Here is a 23803-nt window from a genome sequence, read left to right as displayed (position 1 = left end):
TGAAGGGATGGGGTGTGTTTGAGGGGGTGGGGAAGGTGGGGGGTGAAGGGATGAGGTGTGTTTGAGGGGGTGGGGAAGGTGGGGGTGAAGGGATGGGGTGTGTTTGAGGGGGTGGGGAAGGTGAGGGGGCAGGGTGGGGGCTGAAGGGATGGGGTGTGTTTGAGGGGGTGGGGAAGGTGAGGGGGCAGGGTGGGGGCTGAAGGGATGGGGTGTGTTTGAGGGGGTGGGGAAGGTGGGGGGTGAAGGGATGAGGTGCGTTTGAGGGGGTGGGGAAGGTGGGGGGTGAAGGGATGGGGTGCGTTTGAGGGGGTGGGGAAGGTGAGGGGGTGAAGGGATGGGGTGCGTTTGAGGGGGTGGGGAAGGTGGGGGGGTGAAGGGATGGGGTGCGTTTGAGGGGGTGGGGAAGGTGAGGGGGGGAAGGGATGGGGTGCGTTTGAGGGGGTGGGGAAGGTGAGGGGGTGAAGGGATGGGGTGCGTTTGAGGGGGTGGGGAAGGTGAGGGGGTGAAGGGATGGGGTGCGTTTGAGGGGGTGGGGAAGGTGAGGGGGTGAAGGGATGGGGTGCGTTTGAGGGGGTGGGGAAGGTGAGGGGGTGAAGGGATGGGGTGCGTTTGAGGGGGTGGGGAAGGTGAGGGGGTGAAGGGATGGGGTGCGTTTGAGGGGGTGGGGAAGGTGAGGGGACAGGGTGGGGGCTGAAGGGATGGGGTGTGTTTGAGGGAGTGGGGAAGGTGAGGGGGTGAAGGGATGGGGTGTGTTTGAGGGGGTGGGGAAGGTGAGGGGACAGGGTGGGGGCTGAAAGGATGGGGTGTGTTTGAGGGGGTGGGGAAGGTGAGGGGGTGAAGGTATGGGGTGTGTTTGAGGGGGTGGGGAAGGTGAGGGGACCGGGTGGGGGCTGAAGGGATGGGGTGTGTTTGAGGGGGTGGGGAAGGTGGGGGCTGAAGGGATGGGGTGTGTTTGAGGGGGTGGGAAAGGTGGGGGCTGAAGGGATGGGGTGTGTTTGAGGGGGTGGGGAAGGTGAGGGGACAGGGTGGGGGCTGAAGGGATGGGGTGTGTTTGAGGGGGTGGGGAAGGTGGTGGGCGAAGGGATGGGGTGTGTTTGAGGGGGTGGGGAAGGTGGGGGGTGAAGGGATGGGGTGTGTTTGAGGGGGTGGGGAAGGTGAGGGGGCAGAGTGGGGGCTGAAGGGATGGGGTGTGTTTGAGGGGGTGGGGAAGGTGAGGGGGCAGGGTGGGGGCTGAAGGGATGGGGTGTGTTTGAGGGGGTGGGGAAGGTGGGGGGTGAAGGGATGAGGTGTGTTTGAGGGGGTGGGGAAGGTGGGGGGTGAAGGGATGGGGTGTGTTTGAGGGGGTGGGGAAGGTGAGGGGGCAGGGTGGGGGCTGAAGGGATGGGGTGTTTTTGAGGGGGTGGGGAAGGTGAGGGGGCAGGGTAGGGGCTGAAGGGATGGGGTGTGTTTGAGGGGGTGGGGAAGGTGGGGGGTGAAGGGATGAGGTGCGTTTGAGGGGGTGGGGAAGGTGGGGGGTGAAGGGATGGGGTGCGTTTGAGGGGGTGGGGAAGGTGAGGGGGTGAAGGGATGGGGTGCGTTTGAGGGGGTGGGGAAGGTGAGGGGGTGAAGGGATGGGGTGCGTTTGAGGGGGTGGGGAAGGTGAGGGGGTGAAGGGATGGGGTGCGTTTGAGGGGGTGGGGAAGGTGAGGGGGTGAAGGGATGGGGTGCGTTTGAGGGGGTGGGGAAGGTGAGGGGGTGAAGGGATGGGGTGCGTTTGAGGGGGTGGGGAAGGTGAGGGGGTGAAGGGATGGGGTGCGTTTGAGGGGGTGGGGAAGGTGAGGGGGGTGAAGGGATGGGGTGCGTTTGAGGGGGTGGGGAAGGTGAGGGGGTGAAGGGATGGGGTGCGTTTGAGGGGGTGGGGAAGGTGAGGGGGTGAAGGGATGGGGTGCGTGTGAGGGGGTGGGGAAGGTGAGGGGGTGAAGGGATGGGGTGCGTTTGAGGGGGTGGGGAAGGTGAGGGGGTGAAGGGATGGGGTGCGTTTGAGGGGGTGGGGAAGGTGAGGGGGTGAAGGGATGGGGTGCGTTTGAGGGGGTGGGGAAGGTGAGGGGGTGAAGGGATGGGGTGCGTTTGAGGGGGTGGGGAAGGTGAGGGGGTGAAGGGATGGGGTGCGTTTGAGGGGGTGGGGAAGGTGAGGGGACAGGGTGGGGGCTGAAGGGATGGGGTGTGTTTGAGGGAGTGGGGAAGGTGAGGGGGTGAAGGGATGGGGTGTGTTTGAGGGTGGGGAAGGTGAGGGGACAGGGTGGGGGCTGAAGGGATGGGGTGTGTTTGAGGGGGTGGGGAAGGTTTGGGCTGAAGGGATGGGGTGTGTTTGAGGGGGTGGGGAAGGTGGGGGCTGAAGGGATGGGGTGTGTTTGAGGGGGTGGGGAAGGTGGGGGCTGAAGGGATGGGGTGTGTTTGAGGGGGTGGGGAAGGTGGGGGCTGAAGGGATGGGGTGTGTTTGAGGGGGTGGGGAAGGTGAGGGGACAGGGTGGGGGCTGAAGGGATGGGGTGTGTTTGAGGGGGTGGTGAAGGTGGTGGGTGAAGGGATGGGGTGTGTTTGAGGGGGTGGGGAAGGTGGTGGGTGAAGGGATGGGGTGTGTTTGAGGGGGTGGAGAAGGTGGGGGGTGAAGGGATGGGGTGTGTTTGAGGGGGTGGGGAAGGTGAGGGGGCAGGGTGGGGGCTGAAGGGATGGGGTGTGTTTGAGGGGGTGGGGAAGGTGAGGGGCTGAAGGGATGGGGTGTGTTTGAGGGGGTGGTGAAGGTGAGGGGCTGAAGGGATGGGGTGTGTTTGAGGGGGGTGGGGAAGGTGAGGGGCTGAAGGGATGGGGTGTGTTTGAGGGGGTGGGGAAGGTGAGGGGCTGAAGGGATGGGGTGTGTTTGAGGGGGTTGGGAAGGTGAGGGGCTGAAGGGATGGGGTGTGTTTGAGGGGGTGGGGAAGGTGAGGGGCTGAAGGGATGGGGTGTGTTTGAGGGGGTGGGGAAGGTGAGGGGCTGAAGGGATGGGGTGTGTTTGAGGGGGTGAAGGGATGGGGTGTGTTTGAGGGGGTGAAGGGATGGGGTGTGTTTGAGGGGGTGGGGAAGGTGAGGGGGTGAAGGGATGGGGTGTGTTTGAGGGGGTGAAGGGATGGGGTGTGTTTGAGGGGGTGAAGGGATGGGGTGTGTTTGAGGGGGTGGGGAAGGTGGTGGGTGAAGGGATGGGGGTGTGTTTGAGGGGGTGGGGAAGGTGGGGGGTGAAGGGAAGGGGTGTGTTTGAGGGGGTGGGGAAGGTGAGGGGGCAGAGTGGGGGCTGAAGGGATGGGGTGTGTTTGAGGGGGTGGGGAAGGTGAGGGGGCAGAGTGGGGGCTGAAGGGATGGGGTGTGTTTGAGGGGGTGGGGAAGGTGAGGGGGCAGGGTGGGGGCTGAAGGGATGGGGTGTGTTTGAGGGGGTGGGCAAGGTGGGGGGTGAAGGGATGAGGTGTGTTTGAGGGGGTGGGGAAGGTGGGGGGTGAAGGGATGGGGTGCGTTTGAGGGGGTGGGGAAGGTGAGGGGGTGAAGGTATGGGGTGTGTTTGAGGGGGTGGGGAAGGTGAGGGGACAGGGTGGGGGCTGAAGGGATGGGGTGTGTTTGAGGGGGTGGGGAAGGTGGGGGCTGAAGGGATGGGGTGTGTTTGAGGGGGTGGGGAAGGTGGGGGCTGAAGGGATGGGGTGTGTTTGAGGGGGTGGGGAAGGTGGGGGCTGAAGGGATGGGATGTGTTTGAGGGGGTGGGGAAGGTGGGGGCTGAAGGGATGGGGTGTGTTTGAGGGGGTGGGGAAGGTGAGGGGGTGAAGGGATGGGGTGTGTTTGAGGGGGTGGGGAAGGTGAGGGGACAGGGTGGGGGCTGAAGGGATGGGGTGTGTTTGAGGGGGTGGGGAAGGTGGTGGGTGAAGGGATGGGGTGTGTTTGAGGGGGTGGGGAAGGTGGTGGGTGAAGGGATGGGGTGTGTTTGAGGGGGTGGGGAAGGTGTGGGTGAAGGGATGGGGTGTGTTTGAGGGGGTGGGGAAGGTGGGGGGTGAAGGGATGGGGTGTGTTTGAGGGGGTGGGAAAGGTGAGGGGGCAGGGTGGGGGCTGAAGGGTTGGGGTGTGTTTGAGGGGGTGGTGAAGGTGAGGGGCTGAAGGGATGGGGTGTGTTTGAGGGGGTGGGGAAGGTGAGGGGCTGAAGGGATGGGGTGTGTTTGAGGGGGTGAAGGGATGGGGTGTGTTTGAGGGGGTGAAGGGATGGGGTGTCTTTGAGGGGGTGAAGGGATGCGGTGTGTTTGAGGGGGTGGGGAAGGTGAGGGGGTGAAGGGATGGGGTGTGTTTGAGGGGGTGAAGGGATGGGGTGTGTTTGAGGGGGTGAAGGGATGGGGTGTGTTTGAGGGGGTGAAGGGATGGGGTGTGTTTGAGGGGGTGGAAGGTGAGGGGGTGAAGGGATGGGGTGTGTTTGAGGGGGTGGGGAAGGTGAGGGGACAGGGTGGGGGCTGAAGGGATGGGGTGTGTTTGAGGGGGTGGGGAAGGTGAGGGGGTGAAGGGATGGGGTGTGTTTGAGGGGGTGGGGAAGGTGAGGGGACAGGGTGGGGGCTGAAGGGATGGGGTGTGTTTGAGGGGGTGGGGAAGGTGAGGGGGTGAAGGGATGGGGTGTGTTTGATGGGGTGGGGAAGGTGAGGGGACAGGGTGGGGGCTGAAGGGATGGGGGTGTGTTTGAGGGGGTGGGGAAGGTGAGGGGCTGAAGGGATGGGGTGTGTTTGAGGGGGTGGGGAAGGTGAGGGGCTGAAGGGATGGGGTGTGTTTGAGGGGGTGGGGAAGGTGAGGGGCTGAAGGGATGGGGTGTGTTTGAGGGGGTGGGGAAGGTGAGGAGCTGAAGGGATGGGGTGTGTTTGAGGGGGTGGGGAAGGTGAGGGGCTGAAGGGATGGGGTGTGTTTGAGGGGGTGGGGAAGGTGAGGGGCTGAAGGGATGGGGTGTGTTTGAGGGGGTGAAGGGATGGGGTGTGTTTGAGGGGGTGAAGGGATGGGGTGTGTTTGAGGGGGTGGGGAAGGTGAGGGGGTGAAGGGATGGGGTGTGTTTGAGGGGGTGAAGGGATGGGGTGTGTTTGAGGGGGTGGGGAAGGTGAGGGGGTGTAGGGATGGGGTGTGTTTGAGGGGGTGAAGGGATGGGGTGTGTTTGAGGGGGTGAAGGGATGGGGTGTGTTTGAGGGGGTGAAGGGAGGGGGTGTGTTTGAGGGGGTGGGGAAGGTGAGGGGGTGAAGGGATGGCGTGTGTTTGAGGTGCTGAAGGGATGGGGTGTGTTTGAGGGGGTGGGAAAGGTGAGGGGGTGAAGGGATGGGGTGTGTTTGAGGGGGTGGGGAAGGTGAGGGGACAGGGTGGGGGCTGAAGGGATGGGGTGTGTTTGAGGGGGTGGGGAAGGTGAGGGGCTGAAGGGATGGGGTGTGTTTGAGGGGGTGGGGAAGGTGAGGGGACAGGGTGGGGGCTGAAGGGATGGGGTGTGTTTGAGGGGGTGGGGAAGGTGAGGGGCTGAAGGGATGGGGTGTGTTTGAGGGGGTGGGGAAGGTGAGGGGGTGAAGGGATGAGGTGTGTTTGAGGGGGTGGGGAAGGTGAGGGGACAGGGTGGGGGCTGAAGGGATGGGGTGTGTTTGAGGGGGTGGGGAAGGTGAGGGGGTGAAGGGATGGGGTGTGTTTGAGGGGGTGGGGAAGGTGAGGGGGTGAAGGGATGGGGTGTGTTTGAGGGGGTGGGGAAGGTGAGGGGGTGAAGGGATGGGGTGTGTTTGAGGGGGTGGGGAAGGTGAGGGGGTGAAGGGATGGGGTGTGTTTGAGGGGGTGGGGAAGGTGAGGGGGTGAAGGGATGGGGTGTGTTTGAGGGGGTGGGGAAGGTGAGGGGGTGAAGGGATGGGGTGTGTTTGAGGGGGTGGGGAAGGTGAGGGGGTGAAGGGATGGGGTGTGTTTGAGGGGTGGGGAAGGTGAGGGGGTGAAGGGATGGGGTGTGTTTGAGGGGGTGGGGAAGGTGAGGGGGTGAAGGGATGGGGTGTGTTTGAGGGGGTGGGGAAGGTGAGGGGGTGAAGGGATGGGGTGTGTTTGAGGGGGTGGGGAAGGTGAGGGGGTGAAGGGATGGGGTGTGTTTGAGGGGGTGGGGAAGGTGAGGGGTGAAGGGATGGGGTGTGTTTGAGGGGGTGGGGAAGGTGAGGGGGTGAAGGGATGGGGTGTGTTTGAGGGGGTGGGGAAGGTGAGGGGGTGAAGGGATGGGGTGTGTTTGAGGGGGTGGGGAAGGTGAGGGAGTGAAGGGATGGGGTGTGTTTGAGGGGGTGGGGAAGGTGAGGGGGTGAAGGGATGGGGTGTGTTTGAGGGGGTGGGGAAGGTGAGGGGGGTGGGGACGGTGAGGGGGTGAAGGGAGGGGGTGGGGAAGGTGAGGGGGTGGGGAAGGTGAGGGGGTGAAGGGATGGGGTGTGTTTGAGGGGGTGGGGAAGGTGAGGGGGTGAAGGGATGGGGTGTGTTTGAGGGGGTGGGGAAGGTGAGGGGGTGAAGGGATGGGGTGTGTTTGAGGGGGTGGGGAAGGTGAGGGGACAGGGTGGGATCTGAAGGGATGGGGTGTGTTTGAGGGGGTGGGGAAGGTGAGGGGGTGAAGGGATGAGGTGTGTTTGAGGGGGTGGGGAAGGTGAGGGGACAGGGTGGGGGCTGAAGGGATGGGGTGTGTTTGAGGGGGTGGGGAAGGTGAAGGGGTGAAGGGATGAGGTGTGTTTGAGGGGGTGGGGAAGGTGAGGGGACAGGGTGGGGGCTGAAGGGATGGGGTGTGTTTGAGGGGGTGGGGAAGGTGAGGGGGTGAAGGGATGGGGTGTGTTTGAGGGGGTGGGGAAGGTGAGGGGGTGAAGGGATGGGGTGTGTTTGAGGGGGTGGGGAAGGTGAGGGGGTGAAGGGATGAGGTGTGTTTGAGGGGGTGGGGAAGGTGAGGGGACAGGGTGGGGGCTGAAGGGATGGGGTGTGTTTGAGGGGGTGGGGAAGGTGAGGGGGTGAAGGGATGGGGTGTGTTTGAGGGGGTGGGGAAGGTGGTGGGTGAAGGGATGGGGTGTTTTTGAGGTGGTGGGGAAGGTGAGGGGGTGAAGGGATGAGGAGTGTTTGAGGGGGTGGGGAAGGTGAGGGGGACAGGGTGGGGGCTGAAGGGATGGGGTGTGTTTGAGGGGGTGGGGAAGGTGAGGGGGTGAAGGGATGGGGTGTGTTTGAGGGGGTGGGGAAGGTGAGGGGGTGAAGGGATGGGGTGTGTTTGAGGGGGTGGGGAAGGTGAGGGGACAGGGTGGGGGCTGAAGGGATGGGGTGTGTTTGAGGGGGTGGGGAAGGTGGGGGCTGAAGGGATGGGGTGTGTTTGAGGGGGTGGGGAAGGTGGGGGCTGAAGGGATGGGGTGTGTTTGAGGGGGTGGGGAAGGTGAGGGGGTGAAGGGATGGGGTGTGTTTGAGGGGGTGGGGAAGGTGGGGTGTGAAGGGATGGGGTGTGTTTGAGGGGGTGGGGAAGGTGGGGGGTGAAGGGATGGGGTGTGTTTGAGGGGGTGGGGAAGGTGAGGGGGCAGGGTGGGGGCTGAAGGGATGGGGTGTGTTTGAGGGGGTGGGGAAGGTGAGGGGGCAGGGTGGGGGCTGAAGGGATGGGGTGTGTCTGAGGGGGTGGGGAAGGTGGGGGGTGAAGGGATGAGGTGTGTTTGAGGGGGTGGGGAAGGTGGGGGGTGAAGGGATGAGGTGTGTTTGAGGGGGTGGGGAAGGTGGGGGGTGAAGGGATGGGGTGTGTTTGAGGGGGTGGGGAAGGTGGGGGGTGAAGGGATGAGGTGTGTTTGAGGGGGTGGGGAAGGTGGGGGGTGAAGGGATGGGGTGCGTTTGAGGGGGTGGGGAAGGTGGGGGGTGAAGGGATGGGGTGCGTTTGAGGGGGTGGGGAAGGTGGGGGGTGAAGGGATGGGGTGCGTTTGAGGGGGTGGGGAAGGTCGGGGGTGAAGGGATGGGGTGCGTTTGAGGGGGTGGGGAAGGTGGGGGGTGAAGGGATGGGGTGCGTTTGAGGGGGTGGGGAAGGTGGGGGGTGAAGGGATGGGGTGCGTTTGAGGGGGTGGGGAAGGTGGGGGGTGAAGGGATGGGGTGCGTTTGAGGGGGTGGGGAAGGTGGGGGGTGAAGGGATGGGGTGGGTTTGAGGGGGTGGGGAAGGTGGGGGGTGAAGGGATGGGGTGCGTTTGAGGGGGTGGGGAAGGTGGGGGGTGAAGGGATGGGGTGCGTTTGAGGGGGTGGGGAAGGTGGGGGGTGAAGGGATGGGGTGCGTTTGAGGGGATGGGGAAGGTGGGGGGTGAAGGGATGGGGTGCGTTTGAGGGGGTGGGGAAGGTGGGGGGTGAAGGGATGGGGTGCGTTTGAGGGGGTGGGGAAGGTGGGGGGGCAGGGTGGGGGCTGAAGGGATGGGGTGTGTTTGAGGGGGTGGGGAAGGTGAGGGGGCAGGGTGGGGGCTGAAGGGATGGGGTGTGTTTGAGGGGGTGGGGAAGGTGGGGAGTGAAGGGATGGGGTGTGTTTGAGGGGGTGGGGAGGGTGGGGGCTGAAGGGATGGGGTGTGTTTGAGGGGGTGGTGAAGGGATGGGGTGTGTTTGAGGGGGTGGGGAAGGTGGGGGGTGAGGGGGTGGGGAAGGTGGGGGGTGAAGGGATGGGGTGTGTTTGAGGGGGTGGGGAAGGTGGGGGATGAAGGGATGGGGTGTGTTTGAGGGGGTGGGGGTTGATCTGATGAGGGAGTGATGGTGGGTATGGGGGTGGATTTGAGGGATAGAATGGGGGCATCTGTGGAGTCAGTGGGATTGTGGAGTGTCAAGTTCGTGTCTATATGGGGATGGTGACTTTGTGGGAGCATTGGGTGTGTTGGGCTGGGGGTATTTGGGATGATGAGGGACAGTCATTGCCTGGCAGTCAATGCAGAGAGAGAGGTCAGAGTGGGGATCTCTCACAGCTGTCAGGTATTGTGTAATCATTTGGGAGGGGTTTCCAAAGGTGATCAATATGATTTTTAATTCTCATTAAAGATGTCTTTTTTTCTCTTGTTCTGAATCTTCACCTGGTTGCAGACTGACTCCTCGTTCAGCGATAATGGTTTTGATTCCGGTGAGTACAGAGACTGAAAGCCTACAACAGATTACAGAGTGGGTCAAGCTCCTGTGTCTCAGTGTTGGACCTGTCTGGCAGCCTTCTCTTTAGAGAGACCTCCTAGTCTTCAGGAAACATCACCTTGGTTCAATTTGCCCCTCCTATTACCTTGAGCTGACTCCCAGTGATACTTTTTTCATTTGTGGGAATTGTTGACTAGGCAGCATTCATGTAGATGGAAATTGAAGGTTAAGTGCATGGGCAAAAGACTTGGCAGATGGAATACAATGAGGAGAAATGTGAGGTTATGCACTTTGGCAGGAAGAATAGAGAAGCTGAACGTTATTTAAATGGTGAAAGACATCAGAAAATTATGGAACAGAGGGGTTTGGGAGTCCTCGTCCATGAATCACAAAAAGCAGGCATCTAAGTTCAGCAAGTAACAGGGCAGCAAATGGAATGTTGGCCTTTATTTCAAAGGGAGTGACGGACAAAAATAGGGAGATGTTGCTAGGTCTATCATTGTCAGCAATAAGTCACTAAAAAGTATGATTGCCTTCCAAGGAAATTCCGTGTCATTGGTCATGGATTGTGTGGTTTGTTGTGTGACTGCTGAGCCTGATCCTAGAACCACCTCTCTTTATGAGAGGTGTAATTTTTATTATGAGAGGCGATTCTTTCTCCAGTTCCTTTTCGAGCTTCCTTTTGTTGACAGATGTTCTCAAAGTATTTATACAGACGTTTTTTTCCAAGTCTTCTAAATGAGGATGTGGTAATGAATCACAGCATCAATATCAGCCTTAAATGATAGGTCGGTTGACAGGTAGGGAAAATGTTAAACATTTGGGAGGATTTCTCCATTGATCTTCATAGAGAGATAGACCAGAATTTGCCTTGGGACAGATTGGTATAGGTCATATAGCACAGAAGTAGAATTTCAGTCCAATCCACCCATGCTGACCAGACATCCCAATCCAACCTAGTCACATTTGGCCCATATCCCTCTAAACCTTTTCTATTCATACACCCAATAAAATGCCTTTTAATTAGTGTAATTATATCTGCCTCCGTCAGTGCCTCTGGCAGTTCGTTTCATGCACGCACCATCCTCTGTGTGAAAAAGTTGTCCCTGAAGTTTTTTTTAAACCTTTTCACCTCTCACCTTAAAATTGTGACCTCTAGTTTTGGACTTTCCCATCCCATGAAAAAGACTTTTGGCTATTCATCCTATCCATGTCCCTCATGATTTTATAAACCTCTATAAGGTCACGCCTCTGCTGCTCAAGGGAAAAAGTCTCAGCTTATTTAGCCTCTCCCTATAACTCAAATCTTCCAGTCTCGGCAGTATCCTTGAAAATCTTTTCTGCGCCCTCTCAAATTTGACAACATTCTTCCCGTAAAACAACAACCAGAATTACAAAGAACAAAGAAAACTTACAGCCCAGGAACAGGTCCTTCGGCCCTCCAAACCTGACCGATCCAAATGTACTGTCTAAACCTATCGGTCAATTTCCTAAACATTTGTATCCCTCTGTTCCCCACCTACTCATGTATTTGTCCAGATGCATCTTAAATGAATCTACCGTGCCTGCCTCTACCACCTCTGCTGGCAACACGTTCCAAATTCCCACTACCCTCTATGTGAAGTACTTGCCACGTGTATCCCCCTTAAACTTTCCACCTCTCACCTTGAAAGTGTGACCTCTCGTTATTGAATCCTTCACCCTGGGAAAAAGCTTGTCTCTATCCACCCTGTCTATACCCTTCATGATTTTGTAGACCTCAATCAGGTCACCCCTTAATCTTCTTTTTTTCTAATGAAAACAATCCTAACCTACTCAACTTCTCTTCATAGCTAGCACCTTCCATACCAGCCAATACCCTCGTAAATCCTCTCTGCACCCTCTCCAAAGCGTCCACATTCTTTTGGTAATGTGGCGCCCAGAACTGTACACAGTATTCTAAATGTGGCCAAACCAATGCCTTGTACAATTTTAACATGACTTGCCAGCTCTTATACTCAATACCCCGTCCAAGGCAAGCATACTATATGCCTTCTTGACCACTCTATATTCACCTGTGCAGCAACTTTCAGGGTACAATGGGCCTGCCCTCCCAGATCCCTCTGCCCATCAACTTTTCCCAAGGCTCTTCCATTCATTGTATAATTTGCTCTAGAATTAGTCTTCCTAAATGCATCGCCTCACATTTTTCTGGATTGAAAGCCATCTGCCACTTTTCCACCCAACTCTCCAGTCTTTCTATATCCTCCAGTATTCTCTGACAGTCCCTTATGCTTTCTGCTACTCCACCAATCTTCGTATCACCTGCAAATTTGCTGATCATACCAACAGTGCCTCTTCCAGATCATTTATGTATGTTACAAACAACATTGGCCCCAACACTGACCCCTGTGGAACACCACTGGTCACTTTTCTCCATTTCAAGAAACTCCCTTCAACTACTACTACTCTGTCTCCTGTTGCTCAACCAGTACCAGTTCTTTATCCACCTAGCTAGAACACCCTGCACACCATGTGACTTCACCTTCTGCTTTGGTCTACCATGGGGAACCTTATCAAATGCCTTACTAAAGTCCATGTATATGACATCAACAGCCCTTCCTTCATCTATCAACTTGGTCACTTCCTTGAAGAACTCTATTAAGTTGGTACGGCATGATCTCCCCCGCACAAAACCATGTTGCCTATCACTGATAAGCCCATTCTTTTCTAAATATAAATAGATCATATCCCTCAGTACCTTCTCCAGCAACTTTCCCACCACTGACGTCAGGCTCACTGGTCTGTAGTTACCCGGAATATCCCTACTACCCTTCTTGTACAGGGGGACAACATGAGTAACCCTTCAGTCCTCCGGCGCCTCACCTTGTATTTAAGGATGCCACAAAAATAACTCTTAGGGCCCCAGCTATTTCCTCTCTTGCCTCCCTCAGCAACCTGGGATAGAGCCCATCCGGTCCTGGGGATTTGTCCACCTTAATAACCTCTAGCCTACCCAACACAACAATTGGATGCAGCACTCTAAAAGCAGCCTCACCAATGTCTTGAACAACCTCAACACGAGTCCCAAATCCAATACTCGAATGTTCTGACCATTGAAAGCAAGCGTGCCAAATGCCTTCTTTACCATCCTGTCTAACTGTGGCTCCACCTCCAAGGAACTATGCACTTACACCCCTAGATCTTTCTGTTTGGCAGCACTCCCCAGGCCCCTACCATATAAGCCCTGCTGTGGTTTGCCTAACCAAAATGCAACACATCATATTTATTTAAATTAAACTCCAAATGCCATTCTTGAATCTTTTTGAGGTTGAGACTGAGACCAGGTCTTTGGTACGCTTCCATGAAAGTGTTGAATGAGATTGGAAGATTCTGTTCTGAGAGAACAGGGGTGACATCATTCATGTTCTGAAGTTCCACAGGCAAGATCGATGTTGTTTTCTTCTTGGATTGGTTGAGGTTATAACATTTTCCATAATGACCACATCATTGGGAAGCTTGTTTTTGACAAGATAGGAAACCGTGGCATTAAAGATGGAGAAGATAGTGGCAATAACACCTCCCTGCTTGACTCCTGTCTTGAGCTCAAAGGAATCCATCATATTACTGTTCGAGAGGATCATCACTATCATCTTGTGCTTGACACACAGGATGTTGTTGAATTTCTCCAGATAGCCAACTTTCAGCAAGATGTTCCATAGCACTTCCCAATTGATTGAGTAAAACGCCTTGGTCAGATTTGAAGAATGCCATGTGGAGTGATTGGTGGTGTTCCTGGCATTTCTCTTAGAAGTTGCCGAGCAGTGAAAATCATGCCCATTGTTCCATGGTTTAGTCAGAAGCCACAGTGGCTTTCAAGAAGGATTTCCCCAGAGCGTGGGAGAAGGCACCTTGTGAGGATTCAGGTGATGATGTTTCTGACGATAGAGAGTCGGGAGAATCCTTGGTAGTTCCCACAGTACATTTTGTTTCAGTCTTGAAGGCGTTGACAATGCCAGCATCCCTGAAGTTGGCAGGGATTTCTTCTTTGTCTCAGGTTTTCAGGAACACATAGTGGAGATGACAGGTAAGCTTTGCTGTTTCAAGTTTGAAAATCGCTGGAATCCCATCCACTCTTGCAGATTTTCCATTTTTCATGTGTCTAATGGTGGGCTTCAACTTCTCCCACACTGGGTGGAAGTCCAAGGTTGTTTTTGATGAGGAGTTGAAGGATTTTCTCAAACACATCCTCATGTATGATTGTGTTTAGGAGTTCTTTGAAGTGTTCTTTCTATTGGAGTCTGATGTTTTCTCTGCCTTTCAAAATGATTTTATCCTTACTCTACATATGTTTGAGGTCAAGGCTGTTGGGTCTTTACATTGACTTGGTGGCACTGCATTTGATAAAGTCCTACATAAGAAACTATTAACTAAGTTAGAAGCCTGTGGAATTAAGGGCAAGTTAATGATATGGTTGGGAAATCGTTTGAGTGGCTGGTGAAAGTAAGTAGGGATAATGGGTAGGCACTCAAATTGGCAGAATGTGACCAGTGGTGTCAGGGCCTTGATTATTCACTTTAATTTTCATGACTTTGATAATGGCATAGAAAACCATGTATCCAGATTTGCTGATGACACAAAGTAAGGTAGTTTTCAAGATAGTGTAAATGATATCATAAAATTACAAAGGGATGTTGATAGACTAAATGAAGGGCGAAACTCACAGATGGAATTCGGTGTAAGCAAGTGTAAGGTTATCCATTTTGGACTGAAAAATGATCAGGGCTACCTTCAATTTGGTCTGAAGTTCAATTCAATGGATATTCAAACAGACTTGGGGGTTCAGGTGCATAGATCTTTGAAATGTCACAGACATGCAGAAAGTAATCAAGAAAGCTGATGGAACACCATCAGAGGTCAAATTATCCAGCATGTAAACACTGATGATTGTCATAAAATCCCATCTGGTTCAACCAGTGTCTTTCTTTCTTGGTCTGGCCTACATGTGACTCCATACCCACAGCAAGTGGTAGATTTTTACCTGCTGTTTTGGCTTTGGGAATCGCCAATAAGACTTAGGAGCAGAAGTTGGTCATTCGGCCCACTGAGTCTGCTCCACCATTCTTCGAAATCATGGCTGATCTGATAATGTTCAACTCCATTTTCCCTCTTTTCCCCACAATACTCAGTTGCCTTACAGATTAAAAATTTGTTAATGTCATCCTTGAATATATTTAATGAGTCAGCCTCTGCATAAAGAAATCCACAGACTCACTACCTGCTGAGAGAAGGCATTCTTCCTCATTCCTGTCTTAGATGTGCACAACCTTGTTATGTATTCTGGTCTTGGACTCTCCCACAAAGGGGAACAACTTTCTGCAACTACCCTGTCAATCTTGTATGTTGCAATAAGGTCAGCTCTCATTGAATCCCTGTCGTGCGGAAGGAGGCCATTCAGCCCATCGAGTCCCCATCAACTCTCCAAATGGCATCCCTTCCAGGCCTACCCTATCCCTGCAACCCTATGTTTTTCACAGCTAATGTACCTAGCCTGCACATCCGTGGACACTAAGGGCAATTTTGCATAGCCAGTCCATCTAACCTGCACATCTTTGGACTGAGAGAGGAAATTAGAGCATCCAGAGGAAATCCACCTAGACATGGAGAGAATATGCAAACTTCACATAGTTGTCTGAAGGTGGAAACGAATCTGTCTCCCTGTCACTGTGAGGCAGAAGTGCTAACCACTGAGCCATCGTGCCGCACTTTTCATTCTTCTGTATTCCAACGAGTACAGGCGCAATCTACTCAACATCTCCTCACAAGACATTCCTTCCGTACCCAGGATCACCCTAGTGACCTTCTCTGGACTGTCTCTAGTTCTTTATAAAAGGCACCCATAACTGCTCACACTCCTTAAGATGTGGTCTGACAAGTGCTTTCTGTGGATTGCTGCAGTGCAGTGGAGAGGGTTGAGAATTCCTTTGATCTGCTCTCAGGAATCCTCACCTCCTGGCAGGGCCACCCATGATGGTAAAATTGGAGAGAAGGAACCAGACAAAGTGCACAAAGGTTAAAGTAGGGAGATCCCCAGATTTTCTTGGTCTGGCCTACACTTGAGGTTTTCTTGACACTGGAGCTTAATCTACTTTCTGTCAAGAACTGTGTGATTGCTGATGTCCGGAATCATTCCCATGTTAAAAGATATCCAGCACAAGGCATCTACATAGAGGAATTTGAGCTCCCAAATGCACAACATAAGCATTGCAATGATTGATGTGGTGACAGGGACAGAATTGAGAGATTTGGAAGTCCCTAGCTTCAGACTAGCAGGTAGATAGTAGAGTCGAACTCAGTCATTTCGCTCTTGCATTAGGAACAGGAGACCATTTCGTCAGTTTTGTTCATAACTGAGCAGCCCTCTGGATCCACCCTGCTCAGCCAGCACAAGGAAGGGGTTAGAAAGATGGCCTAAAATAGTCTGTTCCATCACCAACCTAGCTGGAAATATGCATCCATTGGGCTCATCTACCTGCGGTCTATAACAAAGTCAAATTAATTTCAGATTGTATGAACCCTCATGGATATCAAGAAAAACATCATCTGGAAAAACAAACTGCTCTTGTTGCCCACGAATTCAGGCACTTCAATATTGATATTTTTACCCTGCAGAGGCCTCGAAGAGCAACTGAGGGAAGGTAGTGGTTATACCTTCTTCTGAAGAGGTAGATCCAAGGATCAACCTAGGGCATATGGAATTGGATTCACCATCGAAAACAAACTCAAATAGGAAATCTTAGAATTCTCTGTTGACATCAACAGATGTTTCATAACTCTGCAAACAGCAAATAACCAGCAGGCAATGATCACAAATGTCTATGCTCTGATGCCATAGAGGAGTCCAAAGAAGGCTTCTGCTTTACCCTGGACACCATAATCACCAACATACCTAAGGAAGGTAAAGTTATTCTTCTTGGGGACTTCAACACCAGGTAGAAAAGGATGCCCAACTCTGGAAAGGAACCATCAGAAAAATAGTTAGGAATTCTAACTCTACCAGGATTATCCTGCTCACCAAATGTGCACAATACCAGCTGGTCATCCCCAGTACACTGTTCTGCCAAAAGGACAAGATTGAGACTTCTTGGAGATATTCATGATCAAAATACTGGCATATGATTGACTGCTTCATCATTCGATCCTGAGATCAACAGGTTGTCCTCATTCCCAAAGTGATAGACAGGCTACCAGTTCATCTGCTTCTCTATGTCCATCAAATGCCACAGAAGCAACTAAAGATGAAGAAACAGTTCAGAAAGAAGCCAGTCTTGAGCAGTTTCAAGAGTCCAGCAGACTGGCAAACTTCTAACAATGTCTTCACCAAAATCTGAAAGATTTAATTTTAATATAGTGGAGGAAGTTTGGAAAGACACAATACAGCCATTCTTTCATGCAATGAAAACTTTATTGATTACAAGACCAAGAAACACCAAGACTGGTTCAATGAGAATGACCATCCAACACCACATTGACAGGAAGAAGAAAACTCTCTATGCCTGATCAAAGCGGAGAGCTCATTATACAGGAAAGGTGGAGTTATAAGGAAAAACTAGGAAATGGGCTGAGAAGTGGCAGATGGAGTTTAATTTAGATAAATGTGAGGTGCTACACTTTTGGAAAGCAAATCTTAGCAGGACTTTATACACTTAATGGTAAGGTCCCAGGGAGTGTTGCTGAACAAAGAGACCTTGGAGTGCAGATTCATAGCTCCTTGAAAGTGGAGTTGCAGGTAGATAGGATAGTGAAGGCGGCGTTCGGTATGCTTTGCTTTTTTGGTCGGAATATTGAGTACAGGAGTTGGGAGGACATGTTGCAGCTGTACAGGACATTAGTTAGGCCACTGTTGGAATATTGTGTGCAACTGTGGTCTCCTTCCTATTGGAACGATGTTGTGAAACTTGAAAGGGTTCAGAAAAGATTTACAAGGATGTTGCCAGGGTTGGAGGATTTGAGCTATAGGGAGAGGTTGAATATGCTAGGGTTGTTTCCCCTGGAGCGTCGGAGGCTGTGGGGTGACCTTGTAGAGGTTTATAAAATCATGAGGGGCATGGATAAATAGTCCAGAAGTAGAGGGCATAGTTTTAAGGTAAGGGGGAACCATATAAAAGAGACCTAAGGGGCAATTTTTTTCACTTAGAGATGGTATGTGTATGGAATGGGCTGCTAGAGGAAGTGTTGAAGGCTAGTTGCAACATTTAAAAGGCATCCTGATGGGTATATGAATAAGTAGGGTTTGAAGGGATATGGGCCAGATGCTGGCAGGTGGGACTAGATTAGGTTGGGATATCTGGTCGACATGGACAAATTGGACTGAAGGGTCTGTTTCCGTGCTGTACATCTCTATGACTCTAGGGAAATCAAGAACTGATGGTGGAATGAGAAAGCTAAGGAACTGCAACTCCTTGCCGAGAAGGGCTACTTCGTAAGAACAGGAGTAGGCCATTAAGTCTGTTGAGCTTAACCCACTATTATGTGAGATATGGTCTAAATCCATGTAAATTCCTGATGAAGGGCTTATGCCCGAAACGTCGAATTTCCTATTCCTTGGATGCTGCCTAACCTGCTGTGCTTTAACCAGCAACACATTTTCAACTGTGATCTCCAGCATCTGCAGACCTCATTTTTTACCTCTAAATCCATGTACCTGCCTTTGGTCCATATCTCTGAACAAGTCTGCGTAACAAAAAAAAGAGTAATCTATCTCAGATTTAAAATGAACCAGCATCCACTGCTGTTAGTGGAAGAGAGCTCCAAACATCCACCATAATTTGTGTGTGAGTGCTTCCTAACATCACTCCTGAAATGGCCTGGTCCTGATTCTCAGATTATGATTGTCACCCTAGGAAAAAGACAACTACAATTAACTCATCTAGAATCTTCAACCAATGGAAATAATTTATCTGTATCTACCCCACATTTTCTAGGAGAAAGTGAGGACTGCTGATGCTGGAGATCACAGCTGAAAATGTGTGTTGCTGAAGAAGGGCTCATGCCCGAAACGTCGACTCTCCTGCTCCTTGGATGCTGCCTGACCTGCTGCACTTTTCCAGCAACACACATTTTCAGCTCTACCCCACATTTTCCAATTAATATGTTGAATACTTTGATTAGAAGGTCCTGAACACTCCAAATGCTAGAGAAAACAGACTTAGTTTGTATAATTTCTCCTCGAAGCCTAATCCCTAATGTCTAGGTATCATTCTTGCAAACCTAAGTTTGTACCTCCTTATCACCAGTATATCCTTCCCAAGTTGTGAATCATAGAGTCATACTACACGGAAACATTACTGGTCAGAGAAGATATCACAGATGTGCTGAAAGAGGGCATTATGGAAGACTTGAACTGTGAGGCAATATGGATAGACCTCAGAAATCGAAAGGCTGTGGTAACAATGTTGGGGCCACATTACAGGCATCTCACAGCAAACATGAGATAGAGGTACAAATATGTAGACAGATTATAGAAAGATATAGGAGCAACAGGCTGGTGGTGATAGGAGATTTTAATTTTCCCAATATTGATTGTGATTCACTTAGTGTTAGAGGTCTAGATGGAGCAGAAGTTGTAAGGAGCATGCAGGAGGGTTTTCTAGAGCAGTATGTAAATAGTCCAACTCGGAAAGGGGCCATACTGGACCTGGTGTTGGGGACTGGGTCCAGGGTGTACTAGCTCAATGGATAGAAAACTGGCTGGGCAGCAGGAGTCAGTAGTAGTGGAAGAGAATTTCTCATAATGGAGAACTGTGACCAGTGGTGTTCCACAGGAATCTGTGTTAGGGCCATTGTTATTTGTGACCTACGTAAATGACCTGGAGAAGGTATAGGTGGTCTGATTAGCAAGTTTGCAGATGACACTAAGGTTGGTGGAGTAGCACTTGGTGAAGAGGACTCTCCGTGAATGCAGCTGCATATAGAAAGATTGGAGAGTTGGGCAGAGAAGTGGTAGATGGAGTTCAACCCAGGCAAATGCGAGGTGATTCATTCTGTAAGAACCAGTCCAAGAATGAACTATATCATAAATAAAAAGCTCTGGGGAAAATTGATGTACAGAGAGATCTGGGTGTTTTAGGTCCATTGCCACCTTCAGGGTACAATGCAGGTTGATAGAGTGGTCATTCGGCATGCGTTCCTTCATTGGACGAGGTATTGATTACAAGAGTTGGCAGGTCATGTTAAAGTTGTATAAGACTTTGGTTCGCCCACATTTAGAACACTGCGTACTGTTCTGGTTGCTACATTATCAATAGGATGTGGATGCTTTGGAGAGGGCGCAGAGGACGTTCACCAGGATGTTACCTGGTATGGCAGGTGCTAGCTATGAAGAGAGGTTGAGTAGATTTAGCGTGGCCAATCCACCTAACCTGCATATCTTTGGACTGTGGGACGAAACTGACGCACCCAGAGGAAATGCAAGCAGACATGATAAGGATGCACAAACTCCACAAAGACAATTGTCCGAGGGTGGAATTGAACCTGGGTCCGTGACGCTGAAGTTGCAGAGCTAACCACTGAGCCATTGTGCTGAAATTTTGAAGAACTCATTTGAAACTTCAGCGGGGTCTTCTGGCTTCACGTAGAAAAAACTCTATTGCCCTGAATGGGCCCTCCTTTTATTGGTTATTGTCTTGCTCCTAATATACCTAAATTTATAGCGAATTTTGAGAAGATATGTAGCTTAGGTTGAGGTTTGCTTGCTGAGCTGGCAGGTTCATTTTCAGATGTTTTGTCACTATACTAGATAACATCGTCAGTGAGCCTCCAAATGAAGCACTGGTGGTGTTGCCCGCTTTCGATTTATAAGTTTTGAGTTTCCTAGGGTTGGTGATGTCATTTCCAGTGGTGACATCATTTCCTATAGGTGATGTCATTTCCTGTTCTTTTTCTCAGGGTGTGACCCCGTACCGATAACAAGCAAAACTAATATCATTTACAAAATATCTTTCAAGACAATGTAACAAATACTACATTGGACAAACAGGCAGAAAACTAGCCATCAGGATACATGAACATTAACTAGCCACAAATGACATGACCCACTCTCACTGGTATCTTTACGTACGGATGAGGAAGGACACAACTTCGACTGGGACAACACATCCATCCTAGGACAAGCCAAGCAGAGAGAGACACACGACAAGTCCTCGAACCAATGCAATCCAACTGGAACTCTATTAACGCATTGACTTGGATCCCATTTACCACTGCCTGAGAAAAAAACAGGAAATGATATCATCCATAGGAAATGATGTCACCACTGGAAATGACATCACTAACCCTAGGAAACTCAAACATATAAATAGAAAGCAGGTTGCACTACCACCGCTTCATTCGGAGGCTCACTGAAGATGTTATCTAGTATGGCGACAAAATGTCTGAAAATGAACACTTCAGCTCGGTGAGCAAACCTATAAATCCAGAATGTATAATAATCCTTTGGATTTTTCATAGTGCTGTTGTCTTCCTTGGAACAAATGAGAGTGAAAGGTGATTTGATAGACCTGTGCAAAGTTTGGATAAGATAGACATTTCATGATTGTACAAGGACTTGAAGGCACAGATTTCAGGTTTTGGATCAGAGACACAGAAGCAATATGAGGAAGAACTTTTTCTACAACGGTGAGTAGGAGTGATAGAACTTGCTGCACACAAGGGTGATGAAAACAGAGACAATGAATAACTTCAAAGGAAAATTGGATTGGCACTTGACAGAAGTGCCATTGCAGGGTTACAGGAACAGAGTAGGGAAAAGGGATTGTGCAGGTGTTCTCCAGAGCTGGTATGAACTTGATAGGTTGAATGGCCTCAGTTCTGCTGCACAAATCTATTACCTGGTTGGTGAGTTGGCTTGAATTGGTTTTGGGACAACAGACAGTGCCAAGGGTGCCTTGAGTTGATTCCTGAACCAGGAGAGGTGTCAGCAACAGAAAGAGCTCAAATACCGGTAGAGGCCTTGCTGGTATTACCCAGGATAGAGTCAGCCATCAGCAAGGGACAACACTTCAAACCGATGCTGCTGTTCAGGTCCAGGCATCGACCAGTTCACCATCAGCAGGAAGATCGGGGCTCAAGCAGCTGCAGCAGCAGCTTCTGCACAGCTTTTCTCTGCTCCAGTTCGGACACCGTAAGCCTTAGATGCGAAGGCCCGGATCTGCTGGCAGTCCTTGAAGTGGGGTCTAACCAGGACTTTGTATAACTGCAGCATAACTTGTAGTATTTCAGTCATCTAGATGTACATTTTCCTGTCTCTTTTAAAGAAATATAATCAGTTGCCTGGAAGGAGTTTTTGGAAATGCTGAGATAATGATAGGTGCTACATAAATGCAAAAAAGCATAAGAGGCAGCTTTAACTACAGGTATCTTTCTTTCTTACATGAGCATTTTCTTATTTGGTTTGCACACCATGAATAATTTGATTTTCTTTTTCACCAGGGTTTTTTGCTGACAATACTAGAAAAGGAAGCGTAGTGTCAAGAGCAAATAGTATAACATCAAACACAGGCTCCACCAGTGCCTCCTCTGTACCTAACACAGGTAAGGAATTCACAAACAGAACCCTGTCTGTGTTCATTGTTTATATTCCCTCCGTTTGATGATTTGTTACAGTTCAGAAAAGTAGAGGCTTTGTGCGCCAACTTACTAGAAGCATATAAGGAAATTTCTGATATTGTCATATTATTTAGTCTCTTTAAACATTAATCACTCTTCTCTTTCAATTAGGACTTCAACAAAGGGCTGGAGGACAGGATAGATGGGGCAAAGCAATATATATTCCAATTAGAAAGAGTGAAAGACCGGAGCAATCTGTTAATTGTATCTGTGTTTCTTCCTCTGATCTCTGCCTCTGACTCCCTATACTGACTTCAGTGTATGAACATCAGCTTGAAAAATGCTGGCTCTAACTTAAGATATTTGTGAACTGGGTGCCTTGAAAATCCAGGGAAGGGGAAGAGAAAAGCAGTCACTGTTGGGACTTAGTCTGCTGGGTGGTTTTGACCTGAATGTTGACCTCTTAAATTCTTACAGTTCCTGTTGTATTTTCAGAGTTCATACACCTCTTGGTTTTTTTTTATTTCTCTCTCTTTCTTTCCCTTCTCCACCCCCCCCAACCCCCACCATCCCCCAACCCCCACCACCAAACCACTTCCCCTCCAATTTCCTTGTGTTGGTCCTTTTCTTCGCTTTATTAGTGTTTACGGTGTTATGGGGAGGCAGTGGCCTAGTGGTACTATCGTTAGTGTTAATCCAGAGATTAGAATTGAGTTTTGGGCATCTATGTTCATTGCCACGATGGCAGGTGGTGGAACTTGAATTTAATAAAAATCTGGAGTTAAGAATCTAATGTTGATCATGAAACAGTTGTTTGTTGGAAAAATCCAGCTTGATGACAGTTTCCTTGTTAGAGAAGGGAACTGTCATCATTGCCTGGTCTGGTCTACACATGACTCCAGAACCACAGCAATGTGATTTCGTTCTGAGCTGCCCTCTAAGTAATTAAGGATGGGCAATAAATACTGGCCTAGCCAGCAATGTCTGTGTGAATGAATTGAAAAAAATTAATACCTGTCAAGATTCATTGGCTGAATGTGGTCCGCTGAAGTGATATCTAGATGCAGGTTTGAATTCTGCCATCAATGGATTAACAAATAAGGGGGCAGTCTCTGCATAACGCTGAGGGACATCGGAGATGGAGGGCGTAAGGTACAAAATTTGGGAAGAGACCTATGAGGTTCTTGAGCAGTTTGACAGAGGGAGTAAGGAGGTATTGGAGCCTTAAAAAGAAATGGTCAAATCCCCAGGTCCAGATGAGCTAAAGGGAAAGGCTTAATAGGCTGGGGCCTTTTTCATGGAGCATTGTAAGCTGAGGGGTGACCTTATAGAGGTCTATAAAATCATGAGAGGCCTGGATAGGGTGAATAGCCAAGGTCTTTATCTCAGGGTAGGGGAGTCCAAAACTGGAGGGCATAGGTTTACGGTGAGAGGAGAAAGATTTAAAAGGGTCCTAAGGGCAGCAACTTTACGCAGAGGGTGGTGCGTGTATGGAATGAGCTGCCAGAGGAGTTGCGGGAAGCTGACACAATTACCCATTCAGATGCCATTTAAATGTTGTATATGAATGGGAAGAGTTTGGAGGGATATGGGCCAAATGTTGGCAAGTGGGACTACATTAATTTAGAATATCTGATCAGCATGGACAAATTGGACCAATGGGTCTGTTTCCATCCTGTCTGCCTCTATGATTCTAAGAGAAAATTTTCTCCTAAGATCCTTTTGCTGTGTAGGACATTTATCCAGTGAATCATTGAGAAGGTCACAAATCATAAAATCATAGAAACTCTCTGCAGTGCAGAAGGAGACCATTCAGCCTATCAAATTTGTACTGACCCTCCAAAGACTGATCCTGACTCTCAGCCCCTACTCTATCCCAAACAATGGCTAATCTACCTAGCCTGCCCATTCCAGGACATTATGGGGTAATGTTTGGCATGGCCAATCCACTGAACCTGCACATTTTTAGACTCTAGAAGGCAACTGGAGCACCCTGGAGAAAAACCATGTAAGCTTACACAGACAGTCACCCAAGGCTAGAATTGAACCAGGGCCTCTAGTTCTATGAGGCAGCAGTGCTAACCACTATGCCATCCTCAAGTAGGT

General features: G+C 51.0%; 1 protein-coding gene across 2 annotated transcripts in view; it reads left to right on the top strand.

Annotated features, from left to right (window-relative positions):
• The window catches only part of mlx (MAX dimerization protein MLX), a 74672-nt gene that overhangs the window by 11827 nt on the left and 39042 nt on the right, over positions 1-23803 (top strand). For both annotated transcript variants that reach the window (XM_060848617.1, XM_060848616.1), the window contains exons 2-3: positions 9071-9107; positions 21581-21682. In XM_060848617.1, coding sequence (XP_060704600.1) covers positions 9071-9107; positions 21581-21682 — 139 coding nt within the window. The remainder of the gene's footprint in view (positions 1-9070; positions 9108-21580; positions 21683-23803) is intronic.

The sequence above is a fragment of the Hemiscyllium ocellatum genome, chromosome 32, assembly GCF_020745735.1.
Source record: "Hemiscyllium ocellatum isolate sHemOce1 chromosome 32, sHemOce1.pat.X.cur, whole genome shotgun sequence".
Taxonomy (NCBI): Eukaryota; Metazoa; Chordata; class Chondrichthyes; order Orectolobiformes; family Hemiscylliidae; genus Hemiscyllium; species Hemiscyllium ocellatum.
The sequence above is the reverse complement of the archived record's forward strand: the minus strand, read 5'-3'. Positions and strand labels throughout refer to the sequence as shown.